This window comes from Engystomops pustulosus, chromosome 4 (assembly GCF_040894005.1).
Source record: "Engystomops pustulosus chromosome 4, aEngPut4.maternal, whole genome shotgun sequence".
In the NCBI taxonomy this organism is placed as follows: domain Eukaryota; kingdom Metazoa; phylum Chordata; class Amphibia; order Anura; family Leptodactylidae; genus Engystomops; species Engystomops pustulosus.
The window spans coordinates 16,699,343-16,711,691 of record NC_092414.1 but is presented as its reverse complement, the minus strand read 5'-3'; the positions used below and the strand labels follow the sequence as shown (position 1 = coordinate 16,711,691).

The 12,349-nt window shown below is 44.0% G+C and overlaps 1 protein-coding gene across 5 annotated transcripts in view; it reads left to right on the top strand.

Moving 5' to 3' along the window:
* The window catches only part of ARHGAP8 (Rho GTPase activating protein 8), a 104,675-nt gene that overhangs the window by 22,303 nt on the left and 70,023 nt on the right, over window positions 1–12,349 (top strand). For 3 of the 5 annotated variants that reach the window (XM_072145326.1, XM_072145327.1, XM_072145328.1), the window contains one exon: window positions 4,990–5,103. In XM_072145326.1, coding sequence (XP_072001427.1) covers window positions 5,000–5,103 — 104 coding nt within the window. In that variant the 5' untranslated portion in view covers window positions 4,990–4,999. Of the gene's footprint in view, window positions 1–4,957; window positions 5,104–12,349 lie in introns of those variants that run through there. The other 2 variants (XM_072145329.1, XM_072145325.1) reach the window with 1 other exon arrangement.

Here is a 12,349-nt window from a genome sequence, read left to right as displayed (position 1 = left end):
TACTGTCTGTGCCTGCATCATTTATTGTGAGAAAAAAGAGGGCAGTATTGTCTGTGCCTGCATCATTTATAAGTAGAGATAAGGAAGGCAGTAGTGTCTGTGCCTACATCATTTATAGTGACAGAAAGGAAGGCAGTACTGTCTGTGCCTACATCATTTGTAAGTAGAGATAAGGAAGACAGTACTGTATGTGCCTACATCATTTCTAGTGACAGAAAGGAAGGCAGTACTGTCTGTGCCTGCATCATTTATAGTGAGAAAAAAGAGGGCAGTACTGTCTGTGCCTGCATCATTTATAGTGAGAAAAAAGAGGACAGTACTGTCTGTGCCTGCATCATTTATAAGTAGAGATAAGGAAGGCAGTACTGTCTGTGCCTACATCATTTAAAGTGACAGAAAGGAAGGCAGTACTGTCTGTGCCTGCATCATTTATAGTGAGAAAAAAGAGGGCAGTACTGTCTGTGCCTGCATCATTTATAAGTAGAGATAAGGAAGGCAGTAGTGTCTGTGCCTACATCATTTATAAGTAGAGATAAGGAAGGCAGTAGTGTCTGTGCCTACATCATTTATAGTAACAGAAAGAAAGGCAGTACTGTCTGTGCCTACATCATTTATAAGTAGAGATCAGGAAGGCAATACTGTCTGTGCCTACATCACTTATAAGTAGAGATAAGGAAGGCAGTAGTGTCTGTGCTTACATAATTTATAAGTAGAGATAAGGAAGGCAGTACAGTCTGTGCCTATATCTTTATAGTAACAGAAAGGAAAGCAGTACTGTCTGTGGCTACATCTGTGCCTATATTATTTATAGGAAGAGATAAGGAGCTGGTACTATCTGTGCCTATATTATTTATAAGGAGAGATAAGGAGATGGTACTATCTGTGCCTATATTATTTATAAGGAGAGATAAGGAGATGGTACTATCTGTGCCTATATTATTTATAAGGAGAGATAAGGAGCTGGTACTATCTGTGCCTATATTATTTATAAGGAGAGATAAGGAGATGGTACTATCTGTGCCTATATTATTTATAAGGAGAGATAAGGAGCTGGTACTATCTGTGCCTATATTATTTATAAGGAGAGATAAGGAGATGGTACTATCTGTGCCTATATTATTTATAAGGAGATGGTACTGTCTTTGAAGATGAAAGGTAGTGAATTACATGACTGTATAGCTGATGGTGGGGTGTTTTGTTACCCAGAGCTCCATGTATTGTATATGGGCTTTGGGGGAGCCCCTCACATTACTTCTGCGGAGGGTGAGGCAGTGCAGGGTTTGTGGGATAAACAGATCCTGATATTTTCTGAAAAAGGTCTTCCTGGAGGTCAGATGTATAGTACATTGTGGTCTTCTACCTAGTAGAAGTCTTAAAGGGATCATTTATGTTTGCTTTATGTCTATTGCTTTCTGTTATCAGCTATTTGAGGCTGGGGAGCAGCTGACTGTAGACTCTGCTGCAGCTGAAGTGTATTTTATGAAGTTCTGCAGCAGCTGATGTTTATATCATGAGCTTCTGCAGCAGCTGAGGTGTGTATTATGAGCTTCTGCAGCAGCTGAGGTGTGTATTATGAGCTTCTGCAGCAGCTGAGGTGTATATAATGAGGTTCTGCAGCAGCTGATGTGTATATCATGAGTTTCTGCAGCGGCTGAGGTGTATATTATGAGGTTCTACAGCAGCTGAGGTGTGTATTATGAGCTTCTGCAGCAGCTGAGGTGTATATTATGAAGTTCTGCAGCAGCTGATGTTTATATCATGAGCTTCTGCAGCAGCTGAGGTGTGTATTATGAGCTTCTGCAGCAGCTGAGGTGTGTATTATGAGCTTCTGTAGCAGCTGAGGTGTATATTATGAGGTTCTGCATCAGCTGATGTGTATATCATGAGTTTCTGCAGCGGCTGAGGTGTATATTATGAGCTTCTGCAGCAGCTGAGGTGTGTATTATGAGCTTCTGCAGCAGCTGAGGTGTGTATTATGAGCTTCTGTAGCAGCTGAGGTGTATATTATGAGGTTCTGCATCAGCTGATGTGTATATCATGAGTTTCTGCAGCGGCTGAGGTGTATATTATGAGGTTCTGCAGCAGCTGAGGTGTGTATTATGAAGTTCTGCATCAGCTGATGTGTATATCATGAGTTTCTGCAGCGGTTGAGGTGTGTATTATGAGCTTCTGCAGCAGCTGAGGTGTGTATTATGAAGTTCTGCATCAGCTGATGTGTATATCATGAGTTTCTGCAGCGGTTGAGGTGTATATTATGAGGTTCTGCAGCAGCTGAGGTGTGTACTATGAAGTTCTGCAGCAGCTGAAGTGTATATCATGAGCTTCTGCAGCAGCTGAGGTGTGTATTATGAGCTTCTGCAGCAGCTGAGGAGTGTATTATGAGCTTCTGCAGCAGCTGAGTTGTATATTATGATGTCCTGCAGCAGCTGAGGTGTGTATTATGCTGTTCTGCTGAGGTATGTAAAATGAGCTTCTGGAGCAGCTGAGGTGTGTATTATGAGCTTCTGCAGCAGCTGAGGTGTGTATTATGAGCTTCTGCAGCAGCTGAGGTGTGTATTATGAGCTTCTGCAGCAGCTGAGGTGTGTATTATGAGCTTCTGCAGCAGCTGAGGTGTGTATTATGATGTTCTGCAGCAGCTGAGGTGTGTATTATGATGTTCTGCAGCAGCTGAGGTGTGTATGATGATGTCCTGCAGCAGCTGAGGTGTGTATGATGATGTTCTGCAGCAGCTGAGGTGTGTATGATGATGCTCTGCAGAAGGACTATGATACAGTGTGAGGTATGTGCATTGATAGTACACAGCGCCGCGCCCGCCCCTGTGTGTGTGCCTGCACGTAGCGCACCTGGAGGCCGGGGTTCACCTCTCGCCTCACATTGATACAATTTCCTTCTAGAATTCTTCTTTGATCTCCGCTCATCTCTTCTCTTCCTTGAGTCTCCTGTAAGACTATATCCTCAGAGCGAGACTTTCTCCTATAATAACGCCAACCAGAGTGCCCGATAAATGCCAGCCTGTGTGTCTTACATACAGCGCCACCCTATATGTTAACACCATAATGGTAAAAATCCAACTGCAATATGTGCTCATAGAGGGGCACATTGGTCATAGGTTGGCGCTAATTGCCCCAGTCTATCGATAACTGTATTAAGATGTAAATCAGAACATTATAAAGATAGTTAAATAGATGAATTGATAGAAATACAGAAAAATAGATATGAGATGGATAGATAGATAGAACACATAGAGGGGATTTATCTTTTTTGCAAGGCATGCAAACTGTGATTTAGTGGCAATACCTGATGCAGAGGCCGGGAATTGCGGCTTCTCCGCCCTCTAGTTGGGTCAGGGTGGGGCGTTCCTACCCCGCGCCCCTTACACTGCCTATAGCCTGTACCTAAAACCAGAGACTCCTTATAGATCCAGCTCATGCTGCTGCTAACCCTAACCCCTAGCGTAAATCTCCTCTCTTCCAGCAGTCACCACTAGGGGGAGCTCAGCAACTCAATGAATACAAATCTGGGATTCAAATCAAATGTATAATCTCCCTCTAGTGGTGGCCTTTAGAATGACATTTCCTGTGTCCATATCTATATGTCTGCAGGAGATTTGGAGCTTTGTATCGGAAAACAGATATTATATAATCAAATATTAAAGGCGTCCTCCCTCCAGTGACATAGAAGTTAAACAATGTTGTCCACAGGATAGGGGGCTAACTTTCTGATTGCTGGGGGTCTCTTACAGATCGATAGGGGGCTAACTTTCTGATCGGTGGGGGACTCCCAACAGATCGCGAGACCAATGTACCCCCTTAGTACCCCAATGTACGGTGGCTCTCGGCCATATCCGTCAGTGCCATAGAGATGAATAGAGCCTGGTGCATCTGCTCTCTTCATTGGGGGTCCTTTACTAAGGGCCCGATTCGCGTTTTCCCGACGTGTTACCCGAATATTTCCGATTTGAGCCGATTTTCCCTGTATTGCCCCGGGTTTTTGGCGCACGCGATTGGATTGTGGCGCATCGGCACCGCCATGCACGCGACGGAAATCGGGGGGCGTGGCCGAACGATAACCCGACGGATTTGGAGAAACCGCCGCATTTTAAAAAAAAAAAAAAGTGTTGCGGGACTCGTGCTTACCTTCACCAAGTATAGAATGGTGCACTCCGGTGGACCTCGGGGAACTTCAGCGCAGCAGCAACACCTGGTGGACGTCGGAGGAACTGCCTTAGTGAATCGCCGGAGGACCCGAATCCACCGCACAGAACGCGCCGCTGGATCGCGAATGGACCGGTTAAGTAAATCTGCCCCATTGACTCCAACAGACCCCTGTTCTTGTTGTTCATGGGATCCCATCACTGAGACCCCCATCAATCAGCAAGCTATCCTGTGCGGCTAATTTTTTTTTTCCACTGGAGAACCCCTTTAAGATATTAATCAGGATGTTATAGAGAATTTATCTAGTTTAAGATGGACAATCCCTTTAAGAAAGACTTTGATGATTCCTTTGTGATTCTCCAGGGATGGAAGAGGTTAAGTCAGTCGGCTCCCCGGATAGATTTCCCACTATTGAGATGTAAATTCCGGAGCTGCGGTGCTGGGGCCCCCCTGCCCCTCATTGCATCCCTCTCTTTGAGTCCTGCGGGTCTGCGGGTCCTGCGCTCCACATCTGGGCCCCGTCCCTTCTGCTCTAGAAACTTTTTTTTTTTTCTTCTTCTTTCTCTTTCGACTAAACTTCCGTCACTTCAAGAAAAAAAAAAAAAGTAGCAGTGAGTCAGGAAACTCCGAGACTGAAGACACGGAGAGGATCAGAGCGGGGGTGTAGCGCTAGGGGTGCAGTCACACCTGGGCCTGGAGCCTCCGGGGGGCCCACAAGGACCTGTTGGATTTGATAATATTTTGGATCTGGGAGGAATTTGTTCTGTTATGAACAAGGATTATCTGTCGCTAGCGAATGCTCAGACTCACACTGACCATGAGGACTCTCCGCAGGTCGAAATTCATGAGTTCGCCCAGCCTCAGTGACCTGGGCAAGAGAGAGCAGGCAGCCTTGGATGAGAGAGGGACGCAGCAGAAGAGAGCCGGCTCCAACGCCACCTGGAACAGGTAACACCACATCCACTATTCCTGCACCTATAGGTGTCACTGTGTACAGCCATGCTTACATAGCAACTCCACAATCTCACTGTGGGGGGGGGGGGGGGAGACTATCGGAGAGGAGGGGGGATCTGTGCACTAGATCCAGCTGATGTAGGAGGAGGATCAATGACATATTGGAGTTGTCCTTTAAGCGATTGACTTGTCTGTCAGTTCAAAAAGTGATAATGTATTGTTACACTGTGATATGTTATAGATAGATATGAGATAGATAGATGGATAGATAGATATGAGATAGATAGATATGAGATAGATAGATAGATAGATAGATAGATAGATATGAGATAGATAGATAGATATGAGATAGATAGATATGAGATAGATATGAGATAGATAGATAGATAGATAGATAGATAGATAGATAGATAGATAGATAGATAGGTATGAGATAGATAGATAGATAGATAGATAGATAGGACATAGATATGAGGTAGATAGATATGAGATAGATAGATATGAGATAGATAGATAGATAGATAGATAGATAGATATGAGATAGATAGATAGGTATGAGATAGATAGATAGATATGAGATAGATAGATAGATAGATAGATAGATATGAGATAGATAGATAGATAGATAGATAGATATGAGATAGATAGATAGGTATGAGATAGATAGATAGATATGAGATAGATAGATAGATAGATAGATAGATAGATAGATAGATAGATAGATATGAGATAGATAGATATGAGATAGATAGATAGATAGATAGATAGATATGAGATAGATAGATAGATAGATAGATAGATAGATAGATAGATAGATATGAGATAGATAGGAGATAGATATGAGATAGATAGATAGATAGATAGATAGATAGATAGATAGATATGAGATAGATAGATAGATATGAGATAGATAGATATGAGATAGATATGAGATTTCCTGATTACAGCTGATTGCTGCGGATCAGAGGACCTTTCTCATCCTATGGTCCTGTGTAATAAAGGGGGCCTCTGGCTGTGGATATGGGCAGGAAGTGGAGTTCCCATGTCCTGGTCATTACTGATGAAGGTTTATTGTGGAGTTTTTTTTATCATGATGTGTTATGTGATGACTGTACTTTGTACAGATTCATGTACGTTCCCTGACCCTACCCAAGGTCAAAGTTCATCTCTGCTCAATCGGTTGACAGGCAAGGAGCAGTAGAGTCATGAATATTTGGAGCAAAGTGCGGCTTTACACTTGTATTTGCTCTTTTTTATCTGTAGACCCTTCCCCTCTACGTCCCAGCCTGAAACGTATCACCGCACTAGTGACAAACACTCCCGCACCATAATGCTGATGTAGCAGAGCTGAGTTTGTCATGTATCTCCATGATATTATGCAGTATCTCCACATGTGATCCAGTACAACCCCACACACAGGGCGCAATGACGTCACGTTGACTCGCGCCAAGCGACAGACCCAGCTCTGCTGCGCAGGTTTTTGTTTCTCCATCTGTTTTTTGTATATCTGTGTATATATTGCATTATTTTATTCACATGGCGGATGAATGACTCACGTAATGGGATGCCGGTTAGACTTGGCAGCCATCGCAAAGCCCCCTTGGCACTGCCAGGGCTAGGGACGCATCTGAATCATGGAGATGGCGCGTTGTCTGGCAGGAGACAGAGGGCTGCTCTGCATTCATATGTAGTCGTATGCAATTCACACTGCGGCGTAGGGCTCACTAATGTTGTATCCAGTCTGTATCCAAAGCTGAGAGGCATGGTGGCTCAGTGGTTAGCACTACAGCCTTGCAGCACGGTGGCTCAGTGGTTAGCACAACAGCCGTGCAGCACGGTGGCTCAGTGGTTAGCACTACAGCCTTGCAGCACAGTGGCTCAGTGGTTAGCACTACAGCCTTGCAGCACAGTGGCTCAGTGGTTAGCACTACAGCCTTGCAGCACAGTGGCTCAGTGGTTAGCACTACAGCCTTGCAGCACAGTAGCTCAGTGGTTAGCACTACAGCCTTGCAGCACAGTGGCTCAGTGGTTAGCACTACAGCCGTGCAGCACGGTGGCAGAGTGGTTAGCACTACAGCCTTGCAGCACAGTGGCTCAGTGGTTAGCACTACAGCTGTGCAGCACAGTGGCTCGGTGGTTAACACTACAGCCTTGCAGCGCTGTGGATCTGGTTCAAGTCCCAGGGTCAACATCTGCAAAGCGTTTGTATGTTCTCTCCGTGTTTGCGTGGGTTTCCTCCGGGTCCTCCGGTTTCCTCCAAAACATACTGGCAGGTTGATTAGATTGTAAGCCCCATTGGGAACAGGGACTGATTTGGCAAGCTGCATGTGAATAATAAAAAAAAAAAACTTTTAAAAAATTCAATCAAATAATAATTAATAATAATCATCAATAATTTATAAAATATTAAGTATTATCAAGGGAAGATATTATTGTAGCAAACCATCTGGGCCTGGACAGGATTTTAGCCGCTGGATGTTAATAATAAATATAATGCTTTTAAAAAATTATCTAAAATATTTAAGTTTCATAAAAAAATTATTCTTATAATTCAGAAAAGATGACCATATATGAATATATCAAAGGCAGATATTATTGTAGCAAACCCACTGCTGTGGAAAGCACAGCTTGGACAGGGTTTTGCCCCTGGATGTGAGTAATTCTGAACATTTTCAATACATATTTGATTAAATAAATAATAATAATGAAAATATTCATCATGACATTGTAGCAAACCCTCTGCTGCGAACAGGTTTTTAAAAAAAAAAAATAATAATAATAATAATAATAATTGCAAATAGTGTGTTTGTGTGTGGGGGGTGGGGGGTGGGGTTAAAGCATCGGATCATAAGGGGTTAAAAGCCATACATAACACAGGGTCCAGATAACACAGGGGGGTCATATGGGGTGAGCAGCTGCTGTATAGATTATACATACATGTGGTGCTGAGTCACATTGGTCACAGCTGTACTGTATTATATGGAGGTCGTAACGTAACTCATCTCCAGCTGCCCCTGTGTGTGGCCATTGTAAGATTGGCTGCCCCTCCTCTATGCCTCTGCAGGGGTAGGTGTCACCCTTGCTCTGTATGGGACCCCCACTGAAAATGAGAATAGGTTGAGGTCACGGCTATCCCCTTCATCTGTGATTTCCAACTGTCACTCTCAACATACACCACCGACCCATCTGAGCCGAGTCTACAGAGGCTTCTTGAAGCAGAAAGAGGTGGAGTTATGACTAATTTGCATTAAATGGGGTGACATCAAATTTAGGCACCCATTTGGATCCCCTGCTTTCCTGTATGGGATCACTGTATGGGACCCCCATTGAGCATGAGAATAGGTTGAGGTCACGGCTATCCCCTTCATCGGTGATCTCCAACTTCCACTCTCAACATACACCACCGACCCATCCGAGCCGAGTCTACAGAGGCTTCCTTGAAGCAGAAAGAGGTGGAGTTATGACTGATTTGCATTAAATGGGGTGACATCAAATTTAGGCACCCATTTGAGTCCCCTGCTTTCCTGTATGGGATCACTGTATGGGACCCCCATTGAGCATGAGATTAGGTTGAGGTCACGGCTATCCCCTTCATCAGTGATCTCCAACTGCCACTCTCAACATACACCACCGACCCATCTGAGCCGAGTTTACAGAGGCTTCTTGAAGCAGAAAGAGGTGGAGTTATGACTAATTTGCATTAAATGGGGTGACATCAAATTTAGGCACCCATTTGGGTCCTCTGCTTTCCTATTGTTCTGGATGGACTATCTTTGGAAACTTTGGCCTAGTTAGATGGTCTATGTGGTGGCCCTATCCCTTAACACCCAACTTTCCCATACATAAGAATTTTTATTGGGTCGTTCAACTCCTAAAACCAATCACAGACCCTTTACAATCAGCTATAGGCACACCGGTCCTCATTAGGAGACATCCCCTTTAAGATAGCGAGAATTCCTAATAGATCTCGGTACATGGTGGCGGCGCCTTCTCACGGTTGACGAGATTCTGTGGAATGCAAAACACTGTAATCCGGCAAAATGTAATTAGTTTTGTGTTCATGGCGGTGAGTGTGAGGTGGAGGGGAGCTTTCTGCACCCGCAGCAGAATTTCTGACTTTCATCATAAGTCTGGAGGATTTTCAGGACCTTATCGCTAGGAGACAGTTGCTAAAAGTCATCGTACCCCTCTATTAGTAGGACGAGCGGTTCTGGTGCTCTGCAGATGATGAGACAATGCTCATTACAAACAATAAGCTAATATGTGGCACATCCGAATCCTTATACCTCAACAGATGTCCTAAAAAATCCTCATAAAGTGGACCACTCACCCCCTCCACACCCTACATCCTTCAAGAGGCATCGTTCCACAGATTTCGACGCAGTTGGAATTTTTTCTCTAGCCCGTACCATTCCGGAGAAATCTTTGCTGTTAATTTTGGCACCCATTATACTAATTAGGTTCTCAATTGTCAAGTAGGTGGTCCTGGGCTGGAACAGACTGCCCACTTGACAATAGAGAGCCCAGCCAATTCCACTGATTTCTCAGGAATGGTGAGGGCTAGAGAAAAAATTCCAACTGCATCGGAATCTGTGGAGAGCCTCCTATTAAAGGGGACGCAGAGATGGAGTTGGTGGCAGGTGATGAAAGGCGCTCTTAAAGGGATTTTACACGATACTCCTAAATAGTTAAACTGGATTTTATGGGTTCCATAAACTATAGGGACACGTGGGAATATTTTACAATATGCTATAGTTTCAGGTTGCTACTATTTACAGAATGGGGGGTGGGGCCTAGACCCCATCCTGCCTGGTGGTGCAGCTGCTGTGATTGGAGAATTGGATTTCCAAAAATATTCAAACATAGTCTGCAAGCAAAGCATGGGATTTGCATATTTCAAACATATATACATGGCTAAAATCAGAATACCCCTTTAGGATTGTGGAAGATTTTTTTGTTTATTGCTGCTCCACTTTCAGAGCAGAGCTTTATGGGTTAATCCCAAAAGCTGGTTCCACCTGTTATTCAGAGTGTATTGGAGATATGTGCCCGTCCACCCAGTGGGCTGAGTTCTGTTTGACACATTGGTCGAGTCAGTCCCCTACAGATCCTCTGATCACTGCAGGGCAGCCAATAGAAATAGCTTCTTGTCCTGCTTGTCAGGACAGGAGCAGAGCTTCTATAGTACATGGCAGTATAGAATGGACAACTCTCCCTGCAGAAGAAGTAAGAAATGGCTATATTCTCAATCTGCCAGAGGGGGAAGGAGACTGATTCTGTCCAGAATCTGAGTCAAGCAGGAAGGAAGGTGTCAAGCACATGGAAGGAGCAGAGCTTAGTTCGGGCAATGGAACAGTTCCATTGAACAGTACATGGCAGTATAATTTATTTAGAAAGATTCTGTCTGTGTATAAGGGGTTAGATTACCAAGCGCCTAAGGGGGAAGGAGACTGATTCTGTCCCCGACCCATTGTCAGAGCCCAAAATTCCAAAAACATTTCAGAAGTAATCTATAATCAGGGTTATAATGCCATTGTTAAGACAGGGTTAGAAAAACATGGACACTCTCGAACCAAAAACAGCGCCACACCTGGATATATGTGGTATTGCAGCTTATCTCCATTCACTTCAATGGAATTGAGTTGTAATACCAAACCCAAATCATGGACACACGTGACTCTATTTCTGTTTCCCGCTGCGGTCTCCGAGGAGCGGCGAGGGTTAATGCCGTCAGGCCGCAGCAGATGATTCAGTACACCCTGTATGTCAGCGGCTGCCAGGATTTTCAGCTGGATCCACTAACGCCGTCTATCATTGCGCCATTACCACTGACGGTTTCAATTATGTAACTACGGAGCAGGAAGATGATTCATTCAGAAGATGCAAATAAATTCCTGAAACTAAAGTCAGTAATGGAGTAAGACACCCAACATCCACCACCAGGAGGATCAGATGGTTCCAATCTTAAAAAAAAAAAAAAAAAAAAACTCTGCTTAGATGTGAAAATTCCACTGCTGGAGATTCATGTTCTTGTTAAGATATAGTATCCGGTGCTGGGGAAAACTACTCCATTCTCGGTGTAGTGGCTGGGTAAGGTACTGCAAAGCACTTAAAGGGATTGTCTACTTTCAGCAAATAATTGATATTGTTTGCGTAATGAAAAGTTATACTATCTTCCAATATACTTTCTGTATCAATTCCACACCGCGTTCAAGATCTCTGCTTGCTGCCCTTCTAGGGTTTACTTCCGGCGCATAGAAATCTGTCCATAGTCATGTGATGGACGAGTCGTTATCACCGAGGGTAACCAGAGCCGTGTGATAATAATGTATTCCCATCACATGACCAGGGACAGATCTCTAGCCAATGGAAGTAAACCCTAGAAGGACAGCAAGCAGAGATCTTGAAAATGGTGAGGAATCGATACAGAAAGTATATTGGAAAATAGTTTTCATTACACAAACCATTTCCATTATATGCTGAAAGTGGACAACCCCTTTAAGTGTTTTGAATCGGAGTGGCAGTACCTTGCCCAGCCACTACACCGAGAATGGAGTAGTTCAATTATTTGTTAAAAGTGGACAACCCCTTTAAGTGTTTTGAATCGGAGTGGCAGTACCTTGCCCAGCCACTTCACCGAGAATGGAGTAGTTCAATTATTTGTTAAAAGTGGACAACCCCTTTAAATCAAATGACCTCTCCAATTTTGAATAATTGAAAGGATGAGATAGCTATGCAGGCCCTAGGTGGTAGTTCTCACTTTTCATGCACACAACTAAGCCAAATTTTGGACAATAGGGGTCTTTTCAAAAGGAAACCGGGGACAAAGCTGCGACCAATCATCTCTGGCTATTTCCTGAGTTAACAAAGAATCAGAAATATTGAAACCCGGATCGATTTATGTGATCCCCTACAGATCCTCTGATCACTGCAGGGCAGCCAATAGAAAGAGCTTCTTGTCCTGCTTGTCAGGACAGGAGCAGAGCTTCTATAGAACATGGCAGTATAGAACGGGCAACGCTTCCTGCAGGAGAAGTAAGATGTGATAGCTGTACTGAGCAAACACCTGGCCCTGGGTGGTAGTTGTAAACTAAGCCAAATTTTGGACAATAGGAGTCTTTTCAACAGGAAACGGGGGACTAAGCTACGACCAATCATCTCTGGCTATTTCCTGAGTTAACAAAGGATCAGGCATACCGAAACCCGAATCGATCTACGTGATCAATCTGACCTCAGTAGG